This window comes from Salvelinus alpinus, chromosome 9, assembly GCF_045679555.1.
Source record: "Salvelinus alpinus chromosome 9, SLU_Salpinus.1, whole genome shotgun sequence".
NCBI classification, from domain to species: Eukaryota; Metazoa; Chordata; class Actinopteri; order Salmoniformes; family Salmonidae; genus Salvelinus; species Salvelinus alpinus.
Genome location: NC_092094.1, coordinates 46,447,018 through 46,474,740, shown reverse-complemented (window position 1 = coordinate 46,474,740; position 27,723 = coordinate 46,447,018). Strand labels below are relative to the sequence as shown.

At 42.3% G+C, this 27,723-nt stretch overlaps 1 protein-coding gene across 1 annotated transcript; it reads left to right on the top strand.

Annotated features, from left to right (window-relative positions):
• Positions 1-24,299, top strand: LOC139530218 (troponin I, fast skeletal muscle-like). The gene is made up of 7 exons (XM_071326424.1): positions 1-120; positions 20,759-20,791; positions 20,910-20,946; positions 22,008-22,136; positions 22,554-22,643; positions 22,747-22,923; positions 23,592-24,299. The coding sequence occupies exons 2-7, from the start codon at positions 20,784-20,786 to the stop codon at positions 23,685-23,687; spliced, it is 537 nt and encodes a 178-aa protein (XP_071182525.1). The 5' UTR covers positions 1-120; positions 20,759-20,783; the 3' UTR covers positions 23,688-24,299.
• Positions 24,300-27,723: the final 3,424 nt, after the last annotated feature.

The following is a 27,723-nucleotide window of genomic DNA, read 5'->3' as shown; positions in this document are numbered from 1 at the left end:
AGCCATTGGGGAATGCAATATATACCATCTTATAATTCCATCTGCTGCTGTACCCACTAGCCAGTCTCACCCATCCCTCTGCCAAAATCTGTCGCTCTCCTCTTCCTACTTAGCTCTTAGGTAAGAACTGCTATTCTTTCAGCCTGCTCTGCTGGTGAATTGGTTGGATTTATTCATTTAGTCGTTTTCTGTTTCCTAGTTTTAAATCCGTTGGTGCTGGTTTATGTTAGTTTTATATTTGGGGTTTTGGACTTAATGCATCTGTTTGGACCTGGAGGTTTTTGCGGTGTTGCTTTCTTGAATTCTGTCGGAGTGGTTGTTTCAAGCAGATGTATTGCCCAAAGGTTTATGATTACAGCATGTTTTTATTGAAGTACCTTGCAAACATTTGTGACAGAGATATCCAGCACTTTCTACATTACAGTAAGTTGTGTCTCAGTTGTTCTAGATTTAGATGGTGTTTATGGGGCCGTTTGACATTGTAAATATCAACACCATGTCCATTTCTGAGGTAAACAGGTAAAAAAGAGGTAATCCAACCAATATTGCGGAGATATAGGTGGGCTATGTTCATACAGTCACCTGCCTTGATATGCGGTCCGACAAAGTGTTGAAACGTGACACCTTTAACTGATGGATTGCGGTGTAATACCCCCAGTGTGTATCTTGGTGTCAACACAAACTATTTTGATGTAACTAATACTTTAAAGATGAAGGCTCGGCTGGAGTATCTCAAACTTGAGGATGGTTATGTTGATGGTGGGGATGGGAAGGCGTGTACCGTGGTAAAGCAGCTACGTCAGGTTGATGAATTGGGTTTGCATAATAAAGGTCATCGATCATAGAGGATTATACTACGTTATCACAGAGGTGATATCAGTTAAGACTTTTGTCCTGCCATTGTAATGTGATACAGTGATTGTCAGCTTTCTGAACATGTCTTTGTGTGCTGAATGAAGTCACTGCATTTGTATATCAGTGTTTAATCAAGTGTGAAGTTAACTTCAAGCATTGAAGGCTGCATGTTGATATTCCATGGTTTTATGTATCTGCAATGATACCAACACTCATGTCACTGAAATGGTTTTTTATCACATGCGTTGATACATTTTAGTATGCAATACCCTCAAATAATGTCTTTCTAAAGATGTGTACATATCCAAAGTACAACAAGAAGAGTTCCCTTTTGGTCAGGGGTGTAACGTCTGCTTCCAAATCACACCCTCAAACACGTAGATCCCCTGAACGCAGCTCACTTTCCAGCACACTTTCCAGTTCACACTCTCAAACACCTGGATCTCCTGAACGCAGCTCATTCTCCAGATCCCAATCACCTGAATTCTAATCACCTGTTCACACACCTGTCATTATGTCATTATCATTATCACACACTATTTAGTTCAGTTCTTTGCACCCCGTCACTGTGAGATATTGTTTGTTTTGTGACACATGTCTTTCAGCGCTCTGGGTTGCCCATGATGCACGCCTCCCGTGTATGATGAGTTTTTGCCTGCCTCATTAACGATGCCTATTCCCTGCCTGTACTTTAGCTGGATATCCTGTTCTCTACCCATTGCCTGATCTCCCGGACTACGTTACTAGCCTTTTCCCTGCCTGTACTGTTGCCCTTTTGGACCCCCTGTGTATGACATTCTGCCTGTCCCTGGACCCAGTTACCTGCATCCTCCTGTGGTCCTTTGCAAAAAACACTTGCTTTGCACTGCGGTTTAAACCAGCTCTCTGTCTCCCCTCGTGTTCATTACAAGGAGAACACAGATCTACTTTTTATGTTTATTTTGAGGAATTAGATATGTTTTTCACTGATATCAATGTCTCTGATGATGACCATCTTTGAAAGCTGTTTCCTTTCAAACTTCCCCAGCTGATAAGCCTCTTTGATTTTTACTGAGGATAGTCACTGTCCATGGCACCATCTGCCAAAGAAGAAGAGTCAAAGCCACATCTAATCCTTTACGAAAGCACTGGGATTATCAAATTCACAATACATGTTTATAGGAGATTTAGGTTTAGCAGATTTATCCAGGGGCTTTTATTGTGGTATTTGACATCAGTTCTGACCATAGGTGTTTAAACACCAACTCAAAGTAGTTATGTTAAGTCTTGAAGCACTGGAGTGGTCTCATTGGTCTGTTGCAGGCAGGGGAGCCTTTATTTCAGATGGTGTGTAACGTCTCTGCCATCCCAGGGATGTTCTAGAGGGTAAGGTGGGCATCAACAGAGGTGGTATCAGGTTGTTGATAATCTCCCAGCCTTCCATTACGGCACTTCTCATGGATAACAGCTGGCTCTCATATATTTATCCTAATTTAGACCCTGCTTCTTTTTTCCAGTGCCAAATGGCCCTCACTTGCATTGGTAGGCTATAGTGTTTCCCCTTAGCGGATCACTTATGGCAAAATCTACTGTATAGGGACATTCCTAGGTGACTCAACTTGGCATGACTTCTGCACGGTCCTCCTTAAGAGATTCCGGGAGAGGTTAATTGGTACATCTGTTTAGGTTAGGTGAACACAGTCATGTGTAATTATTTTTGGTATGTGGTATCCTCCCACGTTCCATCAACGTTAATCTGAACAGGAATGGAAAACACAAACTATTTGATAGTTCGATACTCATACTCTCAATAGAATATGTCAAAAGTTAAGACCTTTAACCATTATAGTTACGTCACATAATGTAACGACTCTCGTCGTTGGTTGAAGGAGAGGAGGACCAAATCGCAGCGTGGTATGTATCCATATCTATTTGAATACTTTTTTTAAGACGAACAAAACGAAACCCAACGACGCTACAGTCCTGAACTTGAGAATATATAAAACACAAATAACGCACGAACAGGAACAATCACCCACAAACAAACAGTGAGAACAGCCTACCTTAATATGGTTCCCAATCAGAGACAACGTAAAACACCTGCCTCTGATTGAGAACCATATCAGGCCAATTAGACAACCCTAAACCAATGAAACACATAACATAGAATATACCCACCCAGCTCACGTCCTGACCAACTAAACAAAGACTAAACAAAGGAAATAAGGTCAGGAACGTGACACATAAGTTGACATAATGGTGAAATTTATTCTTATTTTTTTCCACTGTAAAACAAAACCAGGTAGTTTATAACAAAAAGTTGCCAAGTAAATCCTAACCTAATTCATGATACAAACAAGATTTCACTTTCAAATACAAAAATTTGAAACATTTCTGCAGCAATGGGAAAAAAAGCAGGTAATTTCTCATTGGCAAGTAATTGTACTAAATGAGTTGGAAATGTATATGAAATAATTTGGGGTGGGCACCAATATCAATAATTCGATATAATATTGGTATCGATATGAGATAGGCATATCGTAATAAAATACAATGTTATTTGTCACATACGCTGAATAAAACAGGTGTAGACCTTACAGGGAAATGCTTACTTACAAGCCCTTAACCAACAACGCAGTTTTAAGAAAAATAAGTGTTGAGAAAGAATTTACTAAACAAACTGAAGTAAACAAATAAATACAAATAAAAAAATAAAATAAATGAAAATAGAAAAACAACAATTAAAGAGCAACAATAAAGTAACAATAGCGAGGCTATATACAGGCGGTACCAGTACAGAGTCAATGTGCGGGGGCACAGGTTAGTCAAGGTAATTGAGACAATATGTACTGTACATGTAGGTACAGTGGAGTTAGTGACTATGCATAGATAATAAACAGAGTAGCAGGAGCATAAAAATGGGGAGGGGTGGGGGGGCAATGCAAATAGTCTGGGTTGCTATTTGGTTAGCTGTTCAGGAGTCTTATGGCTTGGGGTTAGAAGCTGTTAAGAAGCCTTTTGGACCTAGGCTTGGCGCTCTGGTACCGCTTGCCGTGAGGTAGCAAAGAGAACAGTCTATGACTAGGGTGGCTGGAGTCTTTGACAATTTTTAGGGCCTTCCTCTGATATCGCCTGGTATAGAGGTCCTGGATGGCAGGAAGCTTGGCCGTACGCACTACCCTCTGTAGTGCCTTGCGGTCAGAGGACGAGCAGTTGCCATACTAGGCAGTGATGAAACCAGTCAGGATGCTCTCGAGGGTGCAGCTTTTTTAAGATCTGAAGACCCATGCCAAATCTTTTCAGTCTCCTGAGGGTGAGTAGGCATTGTCGTGCCCTCTGCATGACTGTCTTGGTGTGTCTGGACCATGACAGTTCGTTTGGGATGTGGACAACCAGGAACTTGAAGCTCTCAACCTGTTCCACTACAGCCCCGTCGATGAGAATGTGGGCATGCTTGGCCCTCCGTTTCCTGTAGTCCACAATCAGCTCCTTTGTCTTGATCATGTTGAGGGAGAGGTTGTTATCCTGGCACCACACTGTCAGGTCTCTGACCTCCCTATACGCGGTCTCATCGTTGTCGGTTATCAGGCCTACCACTGTTGTGTTGTCGGCAAATTTATTGATGGTGTTGGAGTCGTGCTTGGCCTTGCAGTCATGAGTGAACAGGGAGTACAGGAGGGGACTGAGCACGCACCCCTGAGGGGCCCTCGTGTTGAGGATCAGCGTGGCAGACGCGATGTTACCTACCCTTACCATTTGGGGCGACCCGTCAGGAAGTGCAGTTGCAGAGGGAGGTGTTTAGTCCGAGGGTCCTTAGCTTAGTGATGAGCGCTGAGTTTTGAACGCTGAGCTGTAGTCAATGAAAAACATTCTCACGTAGGTGTTCCTTTTGTCCAGGGGGGAAAGGGCAGTGTGGAGTGCAATAGAGATTGCATCATCTGTGGATCCGTTGGGGCGGTATGCAAATTGGAGTGGGTCTAGGGTTTCTGGGATAATGGCGTTGATGTGAGCCGTGACCAGCCGTTCAAAGTACTTCAATCAATCAATCAATTTTATTTTATATAGCCCTTCGTACATCAGCTAATATCTCGAAGTGCTGTACAGACACCCAGCCTAAAACCCCAAACAGCTAGTAATGCAGGTGTAGAAGCACGGTGGCTAGGAAAAACTCCCTAGAAAGGCCAAAACCTAGGAAGAAACCTAGAGAGGAACCAGGCTATGAGGGGTGGCCAGTCCTCTTCTGGCTGTGCCGGGTGGAGATTATAACAGAACTATGCCAAGATGTTCAAGAATGTTCATAAGTGACAAGCATGGTCAAATAATAATCATGAATAATTTTCAGTTGGCTTTTCATAGCCGATCATCAAAAGTTGAAAAACAACAGGTCTGGGACAGGTGGCGGTTCCATAACCGCAGGCAGAACAGCTGAAACTGGACTAGCAGCAAGGCCAGGCGGACTGGGGACAGCAAGGAGTCACCACGGGCGGCAGTCCCGACGCATGGTCCTAGGGCCCAGGTCCTCCGAGAGAAAGAAAGAGAGAAGGAGAAAATTAGAGAGAGCCAAGATTTTCAAAATGTTCATAAATGACAAGCATGGTCAAATAATAATCAGGAATAAATCTCAGTTGGCTTTTCATAGCCGATCATTAAGAGTTGAAAACAGCAGGTCTGGGACAGGTAGGGGTTCCATAACCGCAGGCAGAACAGTTGAAACTGGAATAGCAGCAAGGCCAGGCGGACTGGGGACAGCAAGGAGTCACCACGGCCGGTAGTCCCGACGTATGGTCCTAGGGCTCAGGTCCTCCGAGAGAAAGAAAGAGAGAACGAGAGAATTAGAGAGAGCATACTTAAATTCACACAGGACACTGGATAAGACAGGAGAAGTACTCCAGGTAACCAACTGACCCTAGCCCCCCGACACATAAACTACTGCAGCATAAATACTGGAGGCTGAGACAGGAGCGGTCAGGAGACACTGTGGCCCCATCCGAAGAAACCCCCGGACAGGGCCAAACAGGAAGGATATAACCCCACCCACTTTGCCAAAGCACAGCCCCCGCACCACTAGAGGGAAATCCTCAACCACCAACTTACAATCCTGAGACAAGGCCGAGTATAGCCCACAAAGGTCTCCACCACAGCACAAACCAAGGGGGGGCGCCAACCCAGACAGGAAGATCACGTCAGTAACTCAACCCACTCAAGTGACGCACCCCTCCTAGGGACGGCATGAAAGAGCACCAGCAAGCCAGTGACTCAGCCCCTGTAACAGGGTTAGAGGCAGAGAATCCCAGTGGAGAGAGGGGAACCGGCCTGGCAGAGACAGCAAGGGCGGTTCGTTGCTCCAGAGCCTTTCCGTTCACCTTCACACTCCTGGGCCAGACTACACTCAATCATATGACCTACTGAAGAGATAAGTCTTCAGTAAAGACTTAAAGGTTGAGACCGAATCTGCGTCTCTCACATGGGTAGGCAGACTGTTCCATAAAAATGGAGATCTATAGGAGAAAGCCCTGCCTCCCGCTGTTTGCTTAGAAATTCTAGGGACAATTAGGAGGCCTGCGTCTTGTGACCGTAGCGTACGTATTGGTATGTACGGCAGGACCAACTCGGAAAGATAGGTAGGAGCAAGCCCATGTAACGCTTTATAGGTTAACAGTAAATCCTTGAAATCAGCCCTTGCCTTAACAGGAAGCCAGTGTAGGGAAGCTAGCACTGGAGTAATATGATCAAATTTCTTGGTTCTAGTCAGGATTCTAGCAGCCGTATTTAGCACTAACTGAAGTTTATTTAGTGCTTTATCCGGGTAGCCGGAAAGTAGAGCATTGCAGTAGTCTAACCTAGAAGTAACAAATGCATGGATTAATTTTTCTGCATCATTTTTGGACAGAAAATTTCTGATTTTTGCAATGTTACGTAGATGGAAAAAAGCTGTCCTTGAAACAGTCTTGATATGTTCGTCAAAAGAGAGATCAGGGTCAAGAGTAACGCCGAGGTCCTTCACAGTTTTATTTGAGACGACTTTACAACCATCAAGATGAATTGTCAGATTTAACAGAAGATCTCTTTGTTTCTTGGGACCTAGAACAAGCATCTCTGTTTTGTCCGAGTTTAAAAGTAGAAAGTTTTCAGCCATCCACTTCCTTATGTCTGAAACACAGGCTTCTAGCGAGGGCAATTTTGGGGCTTCACCATGTTTCATTGAAATGTACAGCTGTGTGTCATCCGCATAGCAGTGAAAGTTAACATTATGTTTTCGAATAACATCCCCAAGAGGTAAAATATATAGTGAAAACAATAGTGGTCCTAAAACGGAACCTTGAGGAACACCGAAATGTACAGTTGATTTGTCAGAGGACAGACCATTCACAGAGACAAACTGATATCTTTCCGACAGGTAAGATCTAAACCAGGCCAGAACTTGTCCGTGTAGACCAATTTGGGTTTCCAGTCTCTCCAAAAGAATGTGGTGATCGATGGTGTCAAAGGCAGCACTAAGGTCTAGTAGCACGAGGACAGATGCAGAGCCTCGGTCTGACCCCATTAAAAGGTCATTTACCACCTTCACAAGTGCAGTCTCAGTGCTATGATGGGGTCTAAAACCAGACTGAAGCATTTCGTATACATTGTTTGTCTTCAGAAAGGCAGTGAGTTGCTGCGCAACAGCTTTATCAAGAGATGCTTTATCACTGCCACTTTTAGTGAGTTTGGTACACATCCGGTGGATAGAGAGCTGTTTATTATGTTCAACATAGGAGGGCCAAGCACAGGAAGCAGCTCCTTCAGCAGTTTAGTAGGAATAGGATCCAGTATGCAGCTTGAAGGTTTAGAGGCCATGATTATTTTCATCATTGTGTCAAGAGATATAGTACTAAAACACTTAAGTGTCTCTCCCGATCCCAGGCCCTCGCAGAGCTGTGCAGATCCAGGACAGCTAAGCCCTGGAGGAATACGCAGATTCAAAGAGGAGTCCGTAATTTGCTTTCTAATGGTCATGATCTTTTCCTCAAAGAAGTTCATGAATTTATTACTGCTGAAGTGAAAGCCATCCTCTCTTGGGGAATGCTGCTTTTTAGTTAGTTTCGCAACAGTATCAAAAATAAATTTTGGATTGTTCTTATATTCCTCAATTAGGTTGGAAAAGTAGGATGATCGAGCAGCAGTGAGGGCTCTTCGGTACTGCACGGTACTGTCTTTCCAAGCTAGTCGGAAGACTTCCAGTTTGGTGTGGCGCCATTTCCGTTCCAATTTCCTGGAAGCTTGCTTCAAAGCTCGGGTATTTTCTGTATACCAGGGAGCTAGTTTCTTATGACAAATGTTTTTCGTTTTTAGGGGTGCAACTGCATCTAGGGTATTGCGCAAGGTTAAATTGAGTTCCTCAGTTAGGTGGTTAACTGATTTTTGTCCTCTGACGTCCTTGGGTAGGCAGAAGGAGTCTGGAAGGGCATCAAGGAATTTTTGTGTTGTCTGAGAATTTATAGCACGACTTTTGATGCTCCTTGGTTGGGGTCTGAGCAGATTATTTGTTGCGATTGCAAACGTAATAAAATGGTGGTCCGATAGTCCAGGATTATGTGGAAAAACATTAAGATCTACAACATTTATTCCATGGGACAAAACTAGGTCCAGAGTATGACTGTGGCAGTGAGTAGGTCCAGAGACATGTTGGACAAAACCCACTGAGTCGATGATGGCTCCGAAATACTTTTGGAGTGGGTCTGTGGACTTCTCCATGTGAATAATAAAATCACCAAAAATTAGAATATGATCTGCTATGACTACAAGGTCTGATAGGAATTCAGGAAACTCAGAGAGGAACGCTGTATATGGCCCAGGAGGCCTGTAAACAGTAGCTATAAAAAGTGAATGAGTAGGCTGCATAGATTTCATGACTAGAAGCTCAAAAGACGAAAACGCCATTTTTTGGGGGGTAAATTGAAATTTGCTATCGTAAATGTTAGCAACACCTCCGCCTTTGCGGGATGCACGGGGGATATGGTCACTAGTGTAACCAGGAGGTGAGGCCTCATTTAACACAGTAAATTCATCAGGCTTAAGCCATGTTTCAGTCAGGCCAATCACATCAAGATTATGATCAGTGATTAGTTCATTGACTATGACTGCCTTTGAAGTGAGGGATCTAACATTAAGTAACCTTATTTTGAGATGTGAGGTATCACGATCTCTTTCAATAATGGCAGGAATGGAGGAGGTCTTTATCCTAATAAGATTGCTAAGGCGAACACCGCCATGTTTAGTTTTGCCCAACCTAGGTCGAGGCACAGACACAGTCTCAATGGGTATGGCTGAAATTCTATCAGCATATCGATTGTGCTACCAGGGCTGGAAAAACCCTAGATCATTGTTATACTAATTTCCGCGACGCATATAAGGCCCTCCCCCGCCCCCCTTTCGGAAAAGCTGACCACGACTCCATTTTGTTGATTCCAGCCTACAAACAGAAACTCAAACAACAAGCTCCCGCGCTCAGGTCTGTTCAACGCTGGTCCGACCAATCTGAATCCACGCTTCAAGACTGCTTCGATCACGCGGATTGGAATATGTTCCGCATCGCGTCCAACAACAATATTGACGAATATGCTGATTCGGTGAGCGAGTTCATTAGGAAGTGCATTGACGATGTCGTACCCACAGCAACGATTAAAACATTCCCAAACCAGAAACCGTGGATTGACGGCAGCATTCGCGTGAAACTGAAAGCGCGAACCACTGCTTTTAACCAGGGCAAGGTGACCGGAAGCATGACCGAATACAAACAGTGTAGCTATTCTCTCCGCAAGGCAATCAAACAGGCTAAGTCCCAGTACAGAGACAAAATCGAGTCGCAATTCAACAGCTCAGACACAAGAGGTATGTGGCAGGGTCTACAGTCAATCACGGATTACAAAAAGAAAACCAGCCCCGTCGCGGACCAGGATGTCTTGCTCCCAGACAGGCTAAACAACTTTTTTGCCCGCTTTGAGGACAATACAGTGCCACTGACACGGCCCCCTACCAAAACCTGCGGGCTCTCCTTCACTGCAGCCGAGGTGAGTAAAACATTTAAACGTGTTAACCCTCGCAAGGCTGCAGGCCCAGACGGCATTCCCAGCCGCGTCCTCAGAGCATGCGCAGACCAGCTGGCTGGTGTGTTTACGGACATATTCAATCAATCCTTATCCCAGTCTGCTGTTCCCACATGCTTCAAGAGGGCCACCATTGTTCCTGTTCCCAAGAAAGCTAAGGTAACTGAGCTAAACGACTACCGCCCCGTAGCACTCACTTCCGTCATCATGAAGTGCTTTGAGAGACTAGTCAAGGACCATATCACCTCCACCCTACCGGACACCCTAGACCCACTCCAATTTGCTTACCGACCCAATAGGTCCACAGACGACGCAATCGCAACCACACTGCACACTGCCCTAACCCATCTGGACAAGAGGAATACCCATGTGAGAATGCTGTTCATCGATTACAGCTCAGCATTTAACACCATAGTACCCTCCAAACTCGTCATCAAGCTCGAGACCCTGGGTCTCGACCCCGCCCTGTGCAACTGGGTCCTGGACTTCCTGACGGGCCGCCCCCAGGTGGTGAGGGTAGGTAACAACATCTCCACCCCGCTGATCCTCAACACTGGGGCCCCACAAGGGTGCGTTCTGAGCCCTCTCCTGTACTCCCTGTTCACCCACGACTGCGTGGCCATGCACGCCTCCAACTCAATCATCAAGTTTGCGGATGACACTACAGTGGTAGGCTTGATTACCAACAACGACGAGACGGCCTACAGGGAGGAGGTGAGGGCCCTCGGAGTGTGGTGTCAGGAAAATAACCTCACACTCAACGTCAACAAAACAAAGGAGATGATTGTGGACTTCAGGAAACAGCAGAGGGAGCACCCCCCTATCCACATCGACGGGTCAGTAGTGGAGAAGGTGGAAAGTTTTAAGTTCCTCGGTGTACACATCACAGACAAACTGAATTGGTCCACCCACACAGACAGCGTTGTGAAGAAGGCGCAGCAGCGCCTCTTCAACCTCAGGAGGCTGAAGAAATTCGGCTTGTCACCAAAAGCACTCACAAACTTCTACAGATGCACAATCGAGAGCATCCTGTCGGGCTGTATCACCGCCTGGTACGGCAACTGCTCCGCCCACAACCGTAAGGCTCTCCAGAGGGTAGTGAGGTCTGCAGAACGCATCACCGGGGGCAAACTACCTGCCCTCCAGGACACCTACACCACCCGATGTCACAGGAAGGCCATAAAGATCATCAAGGACAACAACCACCCAAGCCACTGCCTGTTCACCCCGCTATCATCCAGAAGGCGAGGTCAGTACAGGTGCATCAAAGCAGGGACCGAGAGACTGAAAAACAGCTTCTATCTCAAGGCCATCAGACTGTTAAACAGCCACCACTAACATTTAGCGGCCGCTGCCAACATACTGACTCAACTCCAGCCACTTTAAAAATGGGAATTGATGGGAATTGATGGAAATTATGTAAAAATGTACCACTAGCCACTTTAAACAATGCCACTTAATATAATGTTTACATACCCTACATTACCCATCTCATATGTATATACTGTACTCTATATCATCTACTGCATCTTGCCATCTTCATGTAATACATGTACCACTAGCCACTTTAAACTATGCCACTTTATGTTTACATACCCTACAGTACTCATCTCATATGTATATACCGTACTCTATACCATCTACTGCATCTGCCATGCCGTTCTGTACCACCACTCATTCATATATCTTTATGTACATATTCTTTATCCCTTTACACTTGTGTGTGTGTGTAAGGTAGTAGTTGTGGAATTGTTAGGTTAGATTACTTGTTGGTTATTACTGCATTGTCGGAACTAGAAGCACAAGCATTTCGCTACACTCGCATTAACATCTGCTAACCATGTGTATGTGACTAATAACATTTGATTTGATTTTTGAGCTGACTACACTGACTGTGCTATTGGCAGACTCCACTAAGCTGGCAGGTTGGCTAACAGCCTGCTGCCTGGCCTGCACCCTATTTCATTGTGGGGCTAGAGGAGTTAGAGCCCTATCTATGTTGGTAGATAAGATGAGAGCACCCCTCCAGCTAGGATGGAGTCCGTCACTCCTCAGCAGGTCAGGCTTGGTCCTGTTTGTGGGTGAGTCCCAGAAAGAGGGCCAATTATCTACAAATTCTATCTTTTGGGAGGGGCAGAAAACAGTTTTCAACCAGCGATTGAGTGCTGAGACTCTGCTGTAGAGCTCGTCACTCCCCCTAACTGGGAGGGGGCCAGAGACAATTACTCGATGCCGACACATCTTTCTAGCTGATTTACACGCTGAAGCTATGTTGCACTTGGTGACCTCTGACTGTTTCATCCTAACATCGTTGGTGCCGACGTGGATAACAATATCTCTATACTCTCTACACTCGCCAGATTTAGCTTTAGCCAGCACCATCTTTAGATTAGCCTTAACGTCGGTAGCCCTGCCCCCTGGTAAACAGTGTATGATCGCTGGGTGATTCGCTTTGTCTAATACTGCGGGTAATGGAGTCGCCAATGACTAGGGTTTTCAATTTGTCAGAGCTAATGGTGGGAGCCTTCGGCGTCTCAGACCCCGTAACGGGAGGAGTAGAGACAAGAGAAGACTCAGACTCAGACTCCGACTCGCTACATAATGGGGAGAACCGGTTGAAAGTTTATGTCGGCTGAATGAGCGACACCGGTTGAGCATTCCAACAGCATTTCCCTCCAGAAGCCATGAGAAAGTTGTCCGGCTGCGGGGACTGTGCGGGGGGATTTATACTAACGTTACTATCTGTCCTTACTGGTGGCACAGACGCTGTTTCTTCCTTTCCTACACTGAAATTACCCTTGCCTAACGATTGCGTCTGAAGCTGGGCTTGTAGCACAGCTATTCTCGCCGTAAGGCGATCGTTCTCCTGTATATTATGAGTACAGCGACTGCAATTAGAAGACATCATGTTAATGTTACTACTTAGCTTCGGCTGTTGAAGGTGTTGACGAACCATGTCCAGATAAAGCGTCCGGAGTGAAAAAGTTGAATGAGGGAAAAAAGTTGCGATGGAAAAACAAAAAATATAAACGGTAATTAAAAACAAAACAAAACAAAAAACGTAAAGTTGTCAGCTAGCAAAGTAAAGTTGGCAGCAAAACGCACAGCAACAAAACGCACAGCAACACGTCTGCAGATTCAACAGGAAGATTCAACAGATTCAACACTTCATGGCTACAGATGTGAGTGCTAAGGGTCGGTAGTCATTTAGGCAGGTTACCTTTATGTTCTTGGGCACAGGGACTATTGTGGTCTGTCTGAAACATGTTGGTATTACAGTCTTGGTCAGGTTGAAAATGTCAGTGAAGACACTTGTCAGTTGGTCTGTGCATGCTACGAGTACACGTCCTGGTAATCCGTCTGGCCCTGCGGCCTTGTGAATGTTGACCTGTTTAAAGTTCTTACTCACATTGGCTTCGGAGAGCGTGATCACACAGTTGTCTGGAACAGCTGGTGTTCTCATGCATGCTTCAGTGTTGCTTGCCTCAAAGCGCACATTTAGCTTGTCTGGTACTCTTGTGTCATTGGGCAGCTCGCGGTTGTGCTTCCATTTGTTGTCCATAATAGTTTGCAAGCCCTGCCACATCCGACGAGCATCAGAGCCGGTGTAGTAGGATTCAATCCTAGTCCTGTATTGACGCTTTGCTTGTTTGATAGTTCGTCGGAGGGCATAGCTGGGTTTCTTTTAAGCATCCGGATTAGTGTTCCATTCCTTGAAAGTGGCAGCTCTAACCTTTAGCTCAGTGCAGATGTTGCCTGTAATCCATGGCTTCTGGTTGGGGTACTGGCGAGTCACTCGTACTTCCAGCTTTAGTGTTTTCTTGTAAGCCGGAATCAGGAGGATAGAGTTATGGTCCGATTTGCCAAATGGAGGGCGAGGGAGAGCTTTGTACGCACATCTATGTGTGGAGTAAAGGTGGTCTAGGCTTTTTTATTTTCCTGTGGTTGCACGGATTTAAGTTTCCCTGCATTAAACGTCCCCGGCCACTAGGAGCGCCACCTATGGATGATAATTGTGTTGTTTGCTTGTGGCCTTATACATCTTGTTGAGTGTGGTCTTAGTGCCAGCATCGGTTTGTGGTGGTAAATAGACAGCTACGAAAAATAGAGACGAAAACTCTCTTGGTAAATAGTGTGGTCTACAGCTTATCATGAGATACTCTACCTCAGAAGAGCAAAACCTTGAGATTTCATTAATATTAGATTTCGTGCACCAGCGCTTACTGACAAATAGACACAGACTGCCACCCCTTGTCTTACCGGAGGCAGCTGTTCTATCTTGCTGATGCACAGAAAACCCAGCCAGATGTATGCTGTTCATGTCGTCTTTCAGCCACGACTCGGTGAAACCTAAGATATTACAGTTTTTAATGTCCCGTTGGTAGGATAGTCTGATCGGAGCTCATCCAGTTTATTATCAAATGATTGCACGTTGGCTAATAGGGCTAATGGTAGAGGTGTGTTACCCACTCGCCGTCAAATTCTTACAAGGCACCCCGACCTATGAGCCCTATATCTCCATCTCTTCTTCATGCAAATGACAGGGATTTGGTTCTTGTCCAGTGTCTGAAGTCTATCCTTCGCGTCCGACTCGTTAATGAAAAATCTTTGCCCAGGTGAGTATTCGCTCTTCTGATATCCGGAAGCTCTTTTCAGTCATATGAGACAGTGGCAGAAACATTATGCACAAAATAAGGTACAAATAACGTGAGAAAACACACACAATAGCACAATTGGTTAGGAGCCCATAAAATGGCAGCCATCTCCTCCGGCGGCATTATATAACACATCGATTTATCCATGCTGTTAACCTACAGTACAATATACTGTACGTACATGACTGTTCCTGTAGGCACAAAACTCTTTCACAGACCTTCTCACAGGCTATCAACTTGCTTGCTGATGAACTTCTCATTGTATTGAAACTGGTTAGGTAGGTTAAGGCCTCAAAAACGTTCCCATCTGGCACAATGCGCAATCAACAAATAGCTCTCTGGACTTCACAAAGCCTTTGAAGTGAGCAGAAAATTAACACCATTGCGATGCAGTGAGGTCAGTGGCCAGGTAAGCACGAGCTATTATCAAAGACAGATTTACTCACAAACCTTGATGAAGTCTAAGTTCACCAAACAACAGATAGCTCCAACAACCAGTGACATAGGCTATTAAACGAAATTGACAAACAATTTCCACCAAATGTACTATAAATATCAATGTACCCAAGATACACAATTGATAGCCTCCGATGGCGGCATATTTAAATTTCATCCGACAAAATGACACACTTCTCAAAACAGTTCAGCCATAGACCGATGTAGCATCCAGTTACAACTGATAGCTGGCACTGAAATACCAACATATGAACACATTTCATCTGAATAATTCAACGCAAACTCCAAAGCCTTTTACCATGGATCTACATTTCTTCCAATGTCCATGGCTATTCCGTGCCACTAGTTTGAAGTAGACTAGCTGGCTAGCTAGCTAATCAGATACATGGCTTTAAGATCACAGACATCAAAAATATAACACAACATCAATGATACATATACAGTGCCTTCAGAAACTATTCACACCCCTTGACTTTTTCCACACTTTGTGTTACAACCGAAATGTAAAATGTATTAAAACCTCTCTGGGATAGGTGGGACATTAACCTGGCCAAAATCCAGTGAAAATGCAGAGCGCCAAATTCAAATAAATGACTATAAAAATTAAACTTTGATGAAATCACACATGCAATACACCAAATTAAAGCTACACTTGTTGTGAATCCAGCCAACATGTCAGATTTCAAAAATACTTTACGGCGAAAGCAAACGATGCTATTATCTGAGGATAGCACCCCAGCAAACAAACACAGACAATCATTTTTCAACCCACCAGGCGCGACACAAAACACAGAAATACAGATATAATTCATGCCTTACCTTTGACGAGCTTCGTCTGTTGGCACTCCAATATGTCCCATAAACATCACAAATGGTCCTTTTGTTCGATTAATTCTGTCAATATGTATCCAAAATGTCCATTTATTTGGCGAGTTTGATCCAGAAAAACACCGGTTCCAAGTCGCGCAACATGACTACAAAATATCTTATAAGTTACCTGTAAGCTTTGTCCAAACATTTCAAACTACTTTCCTAATACAACAGTAGGTATTTTTTAACATAAATAATCAATAAAATTTAAGACGGGATATACTGTGTTCAATACCGGAGGAAAACAAAGTGTAGCGAGCTTTCAGGTCACGCGCCTCTAACAAAGATTACACTTCCCTCTACCCTCGTTCTGAACAGTGCTGCTTCTTCATTTCTCAAAGGAAAAACCTCAACCAATTTCTAAAGACTGTTGACATCCAGTGGAAGCGATAGGAACTGCAAGAAAGTCGCTTAGAATTCTGGATTCCCATTGAAAAGAGTGACTTAAAAAGAAAAATCGGAATGGTTTGTCCTCGGGGTTTCACCTGCCAAATACGTTCTGTTATACTCACAGACATGATTCAAACAGTTTTAGAAACTTCAGAGTGTTTTCTAATAATATGCATACCTTAGTTTCTGGGCCTGAGTAGCAGGCAGGTTACTTTGGACACGCTTTTCATCCGGACGTCAAAATACCGCCCCCTATCTCAAAGAAGTTTTAAAATTAGATTTTGTTTACTGGCCTACACACAATATCAAACTGGGATTATGAAGTGCCTTGAGTCAATAAGTATTCAACCCCTTTGTTATGGCAAGCCTAAATAAGTTCACGAGTAAAAATGTTCTTAACAAGTCACATAATAAGTTGCATGGACTCACTCTGTGTGCAATAGCGTTTTACATGGTTTTTGAATGACTACCTCATCTCTGTACCCAACACATACAATTATCTGTAAGGTCGCTCAATCGAGCAGTGAATTTCAACCACAGATTCAACCACAAAGACCAGGAGGTTTTCCGATGACTCGCAAAGAAGGGCACCTATTGGTAGATGAGTAAATATAAAAAGAATCTGACATTGAATATCCCTTTGAGCAAGGTGAAGTTATTAATTACACATTGGATGATGTGTCCATATACCCAGTCACTACAAAGATACAGGAGTTTAGTTGTCAGAAAGGAAGGAAACCGCTTAGGGATTTAGGGAGGCCATGAGGATAGATCAACAACATTGTAGTGAAAAGAAGGAAGCCTGTACATAATATAAATATTCCAAAACAAGGCACTTTAAAGTAATATTGATTACAAAGTGTTATGTTTGGGGCAAATCCAATACAACACATTACTGAGTACCACTCTCGATATTTTCAAGCATAGTGGTGGCTGCATCATGTTATGGGTGTGCTTGTAATCATTAAGGACTGTGGGGTTTTTCAGGATAAAAAAAAAAATGGAATGGAGCTAAGCACAGGAAAAATCCTATAGGAAAACCTGGTTCAGTGTGTTTTCCACCAGACACTGGGAGATGAATTTACCTTTCAGCAGGACAAATTACAGTCTTGACGTAAATCTCCTTGAAAATCTATGGCAAGACCTGAAAATGGTTGTCTAGCAATGATCAACAACCAATTTGACAGAGCTTGAAACATTTTGAAAAGAATAATAGGCAAATGTTGCACAATCCAGGTATGAAAAACACTTACAGACTTACCCAGAAAGACTCAAAGCTGTAATCACTGCCAAAGGTGCTTCTACAAAATATTGACTCAGGTGTGTGAATACTTACAGTACCTACTCATTCAAGGGATTTTTTTTTTTTTTAAACTATTTTCTACATTGTAGAAGAATAGCGAAGACATCAACACTATGAAATAACACATATGGAATCATGTAGTAACCAAAAAAGTGTTAAACAAATCAAAATATATGTTACATTTGAGATTCTTCAAAGTAGCCACCATTTGCCTTGATGACAGCTTTGCATACTCTTGGCATTCTCTCATCCAGCTTTATGAGGAATGCTTTTCCACCAGTCTTATTAAGAAGGAAAGAAATTCCACAAATTAACTTTCAGCCATGCACACCTGTTAATTGAAATGAATTCCAGGTGACTTAAATAAAGGTTTAATAAAAAAATAAAAAAAGACTACCTCATGAAGCTGGTTGAGAGAATGGCAAGAGTGTGCAAAGGCAAACAGTGGCTACTTTGAAGATTCTCAAATATAAAATATATTTTGATTTATTGAACACTTTTTTGGTTACTACATGATTCCAAATGTGTTATTTCATAGTTTTGGTGTCTGAACTAGTGTTCTACTATGTAGAACATAGTAAAAACATAGAAAAACCCTTGAATGAGTAGGTGTGTCCATACCTTTGACTGGTACTGTATGTAAATGAGATATTTCTGTATTTCATTTTCAATATATTTGCAAACATTTCTAAAAGCATGTTTTCACTTTGTCATAATTTTTTTAATACAAGCTAGCTACACTAGCTAGCTGGCTGCTAGTGTAGTTTGAAAACAACGATCAAAACAAGTAATCCATAGTAGCTATAACACTCGCATACATATTTTTAACAACATAGCATACACAACATATCACTTTATTTAGCAAAATATAGCTATCTCTTACCTTTTCAGCCATCTGGTTTTGAATCTCTTAGCTAGCTAGCAAGTAAACTCCATTCCTTATGTGCACAAAGTAAAAGTAAATGTCCAAGATGTGTAAAAGTCTGGGTAACAAGTTTTAATTGGTATTGACATTTCAGACAAATGGACAGTCCAGTGCTCACTCTGTTCACCTGCCAACAGCTAGCAGTGAAGGAGATGGTGTCATGGTGGTTGCCTCTGGGCAGCTTACCCCAGGGCAAAACCCAGACAACATGTTGATGCAATATGCATCTCAAAATATGTAATCGTCTCGATTTAAGCTACTACAAGCAAGGCAAAGCAGTGATGCCCATGCTGACCCTGTCTATTAACAGTGACTGGAGTCAGATAAGATCTCGCGTCAAGGATTCTAATGGATTTGAATGGATGGATAGAAAGGCATGAACACCCTGGTGCATTTTCTTAGGTTCTGATGCAGTTTTAGACAATTTTGAGATTTTGAGCATAAAATCACCAGAATCATTGAGAAAATACATTGGATAGCAAAACATTTTTTTCATAACAGCTTTTTTTATTTGATTATCACATGGGTACGCCCTGCCTACCCTGAACGCATGTCACTATTGCAATGTTATTTATAAATCTGATATGATATAATTTCAAAAACTGCAACTTACAGTGCATTCGGAAAGTATTCAGACCACTTGACTATTTACACATTTTGTCACGTTACAGCCTTATTCTAATGGATTAAATAATTTACACACAATAATCAATCTGCACACAATACCCAATAATGACAAAGCGAAAAAAGGTTTTTAGAAGAAAAAAACCCTGAAATGCCTTATTTACATAAGTATTCAGACCCTTTGCTATGAGACACGAAATTGAGCTCAGGTGCATCCTGTTTCCATTGATCATCCTTGAGATTTTTTTCTACAACTTGATTGGAGTCCACCTGTGGTAAAGTCAATTGATTGGACATGATTTGATAAGGCACACATGTGTCTATATAAGGTCCCACAGTTGACAGTCCACGTCAGAGCAAAAACCAAACCATGAGGTCGAAGGAATTGTCCGTAGAGCTCCGAGACAGGATTGTGTGGAGGCACAGATCTGGGGAAGGGTACCAAAAAATGTCTGCAGCATTGAAGGTCCCTAAGAAAACAGTTGCCTCCATCAATCTTAAATTGAAGAAGTTTGGAACCACCAAGACTGAGCTGGCCGCCCAGCCAAACTGAGCAATCGTGGGAGAAGGGCCTTGGTCAGGGAGGTGACCAAGAACCTGATGGTCACTTTGAAAGAGCTCCAGAGTTCCTCTGTGGAGATGGGAGAACAGTCCAGAAGGACAACTATCTCTGCAGCACTCCACTAATCAGGCCTTTATGGTAGAGTGGCCAAATGGAAGCCACTCCTCAGCAAAAGATACATGACAGCCCGCTTGGAGTTTGCCAAAAGGCACCTAAAGGACTCTCAGACCAGGATAAACAAAATTCTCTGGTCTGATGAAACCAAGATTAAACTCTTTGGCCTGAATGCCAAGCGTCACGTCTGGAGGAAACCTGACACCATCCCTATGGTGAAGCATGGTGGTGGCAGCATCATGCTATGGGGATGTTTTTCAGCAGCAGGGACTGGGAGACTAGTCAGGATCGAGGGAAAGATGAACGGAGCAAAGTACAGAGATCCTTGATGAAAACTTGCTCCGTAGTGCTCAGGACCTCAGACTGGGGCGAAGGTTCACCTTCCAACAGGACAACAACCCTAAGCACACCGCCCAGACAATGCAGGAGTGGTTTAGGGAGTGGCCAAGCTGAGCCCGTAATTGAACCCGTTTGAACATCTCTGGAGAGACCTAAAAATAGCTGTGCAGTGACGCTCCCCAGCCAACCTGACAAAGCTTGAGAGGATCTGCAAAGATGAATGGGAGGAAGTCCCCAAATACAGCTGTGCCAAGCTTGTAGAATCATACCCAAGAAGACTTAAAGGCTGTAATCGCTGCCAAAGGTTGAATAAAGTACTGAGTAAAGGGTCTGAATACTATTGTAAATGTGATATTTCTGTTTAAATTTCTTATGAATTTGCATAATATTCTTAACATGTTTTTGCTTTGTCATTATGAGATATTGTGTGTAGATTGATGAGTGGGAAAAAATATTTAATCCATTTTTAAATAATGCTGTAACCTAACAAAATGTGGAAAATCAAGGGGTCTGAATACTTTCCAAAGGCACTGTATATCAATACAGATTTTCCATATCAGTGCCCATCACTATAAATAATTGACCTCTCTTTTTTCACAGGGTGTGAAATTAAAGAAACGCCAAGATGTCGGAGTGAGTAACTTAGAACGAACATTGATTATGATCAAACATTTATTATGACGTAAATGACCCAGTCCAACTTTTCCCTTAACCTTTTTTTAAAATCAAACAATATATTATACCTCCACAGGAAAAAGATGTCTTCGAGTCGGAGGCATTACCTGAAGGTAAACATTTTCAAATATCTGATGTTAATCGTTGTTTTATTATATATTTTTTTTTACTGCAGTAGCAACCATGGGAACATTCTTTGAGTTGGGGGTGCTGGTGGGGGGAGGGGGGGGAGAGTGAAAAAAACTCCTTTATCAATACATTGCATTTGCGTACAGTGGTATACAGTTGAGGCGTTTTTCGGGTCTGAAAAAAAGGCCTTTTAAAAACTAATTCCATGCAATTCTACGTCATTTACATGATAGAAGACATTACCAGAATATATTTTTATGTTTTTTATATATTTTTTATACTCTGACCGTGACAAACTGAGAGCAATAAAAACGACCTGGTCTAAAATTCAAACAATAGCTCTGGCCAATGAAGAGAGCCTAGGCTAGTAAACAAACTTTCCAGTGGCACTGACTCACCCAATGGTGAAGAAGAAGCCTAGGCTACTCACCGGTGATGTTTGATGCGCTCGTGCCTATAGCCTGACAGTGGCCAACCAACCATAGAAATAGAAGTTCCCCTTCAAGTCAGGACTGACAGCCATTGCTAGCTCACCCATGAGTTTAACCGTCAAATTTCCAGGGTTAGAGGTTCCAAAACCCTTCTATGGATTATATGTCTATGGCCACAGCGTAACAATCTGTTCCATATTAGGTGTGCATGCTGCCCAAATTGCGGCCTTCCCGTCTGTAAATGCTTGTGATAAAACTTAATCCACAGTTATTTTTAGAAGCATTTGATCTTCTGTGGCGAAATTATGCTCTCTGGTGTAGTATTTTATTTATGTCTGTACAGACAGGAGTAATATAAATGTAAAAAAAAAAAAATTATACAATTTTGCCCAAATTATTTCAATTAATCAGGGAGTGCTGCAGCACCTCCAGCACCCCTACTTCCTTCGGCTATGTCAGCAACCATAAATACAATGGTTATACTGGAGAACACAAGAATATCATATCTTACGGTTAAGTTTTACACGAAAGCCTGTTTACAAAAAAGGTCTACTTGATTCTGGTCGGGCTAGGCTTTTCATAAGTGTAACCTGCATGCTTTCCATTGTCTCCAGAGCTTGATGCTCTCCATTGCTAAAGGCTTACTGGAAGAAGAGGCAAAGGAGAATGAGCAGGAGAGAATAAGATGGATGGAGGAGAACTGCCCTCCCCTGTCCCTACCAGGGGGTACTCAACAGTTAATGGTAAACCAAACAACTAATCAAATAATTACATGATATTCCTCAAGCAAGGGGGGTGGCCGATTTCATCACATCAGACAAACTCCTTGAATGCCCTACTCATTGAAGTTTGCAGTTGTGTAAAGAAAATGTACTTGGGATATAGTTTTCAACAGGAAAGATTAAAAAATATCTGGAGTGCATCTTTAATGTGGCATTTCACTCCACAATCAAAGTTTGGTCTATCCCTAAATCTATTTGGAGGGGGGGGGGGGGGTGGATGTGCCTTTGTATAAAGATGATTACAACATTTGTTGCTGTATTCAAACGTGTTGAATAACGTTTTCACTATTATATAATAAAAATAATAAGAATATTAGTAGTTGTATTATCATTATGATGCTGATTATTAATGTCTGATATTTGTTGATATCACCTCAGGAGTTCTTGAAAGAGTTACACCATAAGATTGACGTGATAGATGAGGAGAGATATGACCTGGAGAGCAAAGTGAACAAAGCCACTAAGGAGGTATATCAAATTCACTTTCCCTCACACCTCCTAAAACTTGAAATCCATTCCATCAGTAGCAACAATGTGGTGACAGTTGTTGTTCTCTTCTTCCATTGACCAGATTGAAGATTTGAACATTAAAGTTATTGACTTGAAGGGCAAGTTCAAGAAGCCAACTTTGAGGAAAGTGCGTATGTCTGCTGATGCTATGCTCCAGGCTCTGCTGGGCTCCAAGCACAAGGTGTCCATGGATCTGAGAGCCAACTTGAAACAAGTGAAGAAGGAGGTGAAAGAAGAGGTGTGTAACTGTTCAATAACATAACACTATATTGTAGAGTTGTCTCATCGACTAACTTTGTTCTGGTGCACTTATTTTGAGTCACTGATCATTTAGACAAATCACAATTTCGGAAGTCTTTCGAATTTCAGAAGGGGAGGGTACATTTGGACCATAGACTTGCCGAAAATTGTCTGAGAGTTTCCGTTTAGAGGGGTGGAGACTTAACTTGTCTCATTAGCACATTTTCTAACACGTCTCCCCCTCAATCGAGCATCTGACGCAATTACACAAGATTTTAGTTCTGGGTGTCCAAGGTGACCCATTGGGAGACATTGTTATTGTCAAACCTGAGGCCTTGTTATTATGTTCTATTGTAAGAGGTTGGTCTTACTGAAATGTGTTCATAGATAAGCTCAGCAGAGGGTGCCTATGTTAATAAGACTGATTGATTTTGTATAGAGTTGCCCCAAACCCCTAATACAGGGTAAGATATATTTTTATCCCCCTACTGTAAGTAGGATTGGGAGAAGGGTCAAGGCTCATCTACAGTAGATCTGTGGTTAGGGATCATGTGACATGACAAACAAGCCGCCTTCTTTGCCTTCACCACTCTATTATCTCAAGGTTTCATGGACACCATTTAGTGAATTCTAAACCCTGAACCTTTGACTATGTTGCTATTACAGGATAAGGAACTGCGTAATGTTGGAGACTGGCGTCAGAACATTGAAGACAAGTCTGGCATGGATGGCAGGAAGAAGATGTTTGAGTCCGAGAGTTAAATTAGTCCACATATTTTCCCTGTATAGATCCCGATAAGCCAAAGTTATTTGTTCGACCGAATGGGAAAACATTTGTGTGAGCATCTTTAATGGCTCATGCTAGCAATGGCTGATAAGCAACACATAGCTCAGAGTTTGTCATATTTATCACCATGTTATAATTTGCACCAGTGTATGTTTCTGTAAAACAAAAGTACATTTACATTTTATTAGTGGAACAGAAAAGTATTAATACATTATTTTCAGATTGCCAAAGACACACAAAAGATACACGTCAAATAACACTATTTGACGTCACAAAATATTTTTATTTGACACTTCAAAAAACACAAGTCTATTATAGAATGTTGTGTGCACTGAATTTGCATGCGCAATCCATTGAAGTCAAGAGCCACCACTATGGTCAGTAGCACTGTCAAAGCTGTAAAAAAAACTCTGCAAACAGGCACACACACCGCACACGATGTGATTACAATACAGCGTTTGTAATAAGCCAAAGTTATTTGTTCGACCGAATGGGAAAACGTTTGTGTGATCATCTTTAATGGCTGATGGTAGCAATGGAACAGTGGGACAGAAACTTATTAATAAATGCTTTTCAGTTGGCCACAATTTCTTGTCCCTGTGTGATCAAGTCTATGTTTTGTTTATGACTTGTCTCTGTCTTGTCTACACTAAGACATGCTGGTTTAAAAACAACCCAATATGGATTATTTGGTAACCCAGTGCTGGGTGAATATAAAACAGAACCCACGTTGGGTTATTTTGATCCAGCCAGTTGGGTTGCGTGAATAACCCAACATGTTGGGTTGTTAAGATTTCCCAAACACGGGTTCATTTAACCATCAGTTGGGTATTATTTACTTTCATGACGGGTTGACCTAGCAGCTTGTTCTTTTTATATTAATCCTCAGGTTATTTTCAGGAGGCGTGGCTTAGTAGTGGCATGGCTTTCAGACCTTATTGGCCACCCGTGAGAGTACATGTAATTCCTGTTCGTCATGTTAAGTTTACATACTGCACATAACATTTTTCTTTGTGTGCATTTGACACGATGTGATTACAATACCGCGTTTTTAATAAGCCAAAGTTATTTGTTTCACTGAATGGGAAAACGTTTGAGTGAGCATTTGACATAAGATCAGGATTAAACTATCAGGATAAAAAATGTTAGCTAGTTAGTCCAACATTCTCTCCGACCATAAGGTTCCTGACATGCAACCATCCCACAGGCAGAGAAGAAAGGATGGTGATCCTGTTGCTTCGAGAGTCCCTGCTGCCAGCCACATCCCAAGCAGTTGCACTTGATTCATCCTAGCAATTCAAAATCCAGAATAATAATCAAGCATTGTGTCAACATTGATGACAGTTTAGAAACTGGAGGTAGGCCGTCTCCCTACTACATTGACTCTGGTTTTCAGTATGACAAAGTCAGTCACAAATATCTTTGATGTTATTAGCAACTTTTGAGGTAGCTAGCTAGCAAGCTTTAGCTTGGTACTTAGCTACTGTAGCTAGAACAATGCAACTAGCCTGAAAACAATGACCAGAGAAGCTGCAATCATTTTCAAAATTGTTAGCAATTATTTAGAAATCAACGTGACTAAGTACTAGCTAGGCAGCCACTTGTTGTCCTACTATTGAAAATAACAAACTAAACAAGCTAGCCAGCTAGGCAGGCCTCTTGCCCCAAGCTAATATTTATAAGCAGCTACATTCAGTAGCTATCTTCATCTGGCTCGTGTGGCTTGACCGCATCGGGTCCGACCATCATCAACCAAATACGGAAACTGTTATATAAATTACGTTTTTTTTAGATGATGACACCTAGCTAGTGAAACAGATGTCATTTTGCTTTGTTTTTGGCGGAGAACATTGTTTGCATCCATCAGCTAGCTAACTTTTTTTCTAAACAGCACTGTCCCAGAGCCTGGGGAAGTGTGTGAGACTAGGAAAACAATTATAGCTCAATAATCACTCAAAACCCACCCAAAAGGCCTGAAAACCAGCCCCGGTTTTCTTTTCATGGAAAGAGAGTAGTTGCCACGTTTATACAGTAAACCCTTTTCCATAACTTTATTGAACCAATTAAGAAGGAATATCGATGTAACTTCTAATGATGTTAGAAGCTAAATTTTGTTTTCATCAAAATAAAAATATTGCAAACTATGACATGAAGTAATACACCATTTTGAATATGTTGCAAGAGAAAATATAATTTGCCCTTGTTCAACTCGCCAGATAATTTCCCATCAATGGATGTCGATTTAACTAATTTGACTGCTATGATTAAGCAAAACGATATAGCACGGCTTTCAGCTAATCAGCATTCAGGGCTCGAACCCAGTTTATAATCATGAATAAATCCCTTTTGAGAATTTGCATAGCTACAGATAAATTCGATAGGAGAGTTTGAGTGATGAAAGTTGGACAGAGGATCTCAAAATCTCTGAGCAGGAAACACTTGGCAAACTATAAAAAAAACTAATGTTAGGCTATCTTCGGTCACGTCTACCGCCGCTCCCCCTCTCTGGCGCTTGACATCGCCGGAGACAGTTGAGGCTCTGTTCCTATTGTGGCCAGGAGGGGCTTCAGCGGTGTCCGGTGCACCCTAACCTGGGGTCCACTAGAGCAGAGAGGCGGCCTCATGACCTTCCGTATAGAGTATTCCAGTATCATTGTTTTCTCCCAAACCCTTTATGGTTCCTATTTCACTGGCTGGCTGTCCCTCAAGTGTTGTCTCTACAGTTATCGTGGACTCTGGTGCCGCTGAGAACTTCATCGACCAGGCCCTAGCCTCCTCCCTGAACTTAGCCTCGTACCCGCTCTCCTTTTCTTTTCCTTTCCTAGTCCTAGATACGTGGCCTTTGGGATCCAGGACTATTATCCACATCACAGCACCACTCACCCTCACCATGCACCAGGAAAGTCTTCCCTTCTTCATCACCACTGCACCCGAACACAAGGCCATCACTAGCACATTAGAGGCTGCTGCCCTATATACATAGACTTGAAATCACTGGCCACTTTAATAATGGAACACTAGTCACTTGAATAAATTTGACATATTTTGCGTTACTCATCTCATATGTATATACTGTATTCTATCATATTCTACTGTGTCTTAGTCTATGCCGCTCTGACACTGCTCGCCCAAATATTTATGTATTTTTAATTCCATTCCTTTACTTTAGATTAATGCACCTCATCACTAGGCACATCTGGACTTCACCACTTCACTGATTACTTCACCTTTACAGTTGAAGTCGGAAGTTTACATACACTTAGGTTGGAGTCATTAAAAATAGTTTTTAAACCACTCCACAAATTTCTTGCTAACAAACTATAGTTTTGGCAAGTCGGTTAGGACATCTACTTTGTGCATGACACTCATTTTTCCAACAATTTTTTACAGACAGATTATTTCACTGTATCACAATTCCAGTGGGTCAGAAGTTTAAATACACTAAGTTGACTGTGCCTTTAAACAACTTGGGGAAATGATGTCATGGCTTTAGAAGCTTCTGATAGGCTAATTGACATCATTTGAGTCAATTGGAGGTGTACCTGTGGATGTATTTCAAGGCCTACCTTCAAACTCAGTGCCTCTTTGCATGACATCATGGGAAAATCAAAAAAAACTGTAGACCTGTAGAACCTAACAATACGTACATACATACATACAGGGCACATTTGTAAAAGAGACTTAGGTCTCAATATGACTTCCTTCTTAAAATTAATATCAAAATGTCACTTTTTCATATGGCAGTGGTTCCACACATTGCCGTGATGCAAGTTGTGTGGGAAAAATATTATTTGTATTTTATTCTGTCATTTTTCATTATTTTCTTAGCCTACGATAAAATAGCCTATGTGTATTGACTGTGATCAAGGTAGCCTAAGTGTGTCTTGTCTGTTTAATTAACAAAATAACTACTGATATCATGTGCATGGCGCCACCATTTAACATATAGGCTGCACAGACCAGTAACATAATTCAATTCAAAATATGCCATTCTAATATTTTGAAAATAAA

Excerpts from the sequence above, each read along its gene's own strand:
- LOC139530218 (XM_071326424.1), top strand. Across the intron at positions 20,947-22,007 it reads GTCGGAGGCATTACCTGAAG|AGCTTGATGCTCTCCATTGC; the intron begins GTAAACATTTTC and ends CATTGTCTCCAG. Across the intron at positions 22,924-23,591 it reads AGAAGGAGGTGAAAGAAGAG|GATAAGGAACTGCGTAATGT; the intron begins GTGTGTAACTGT and ends TTGCTATTACAG.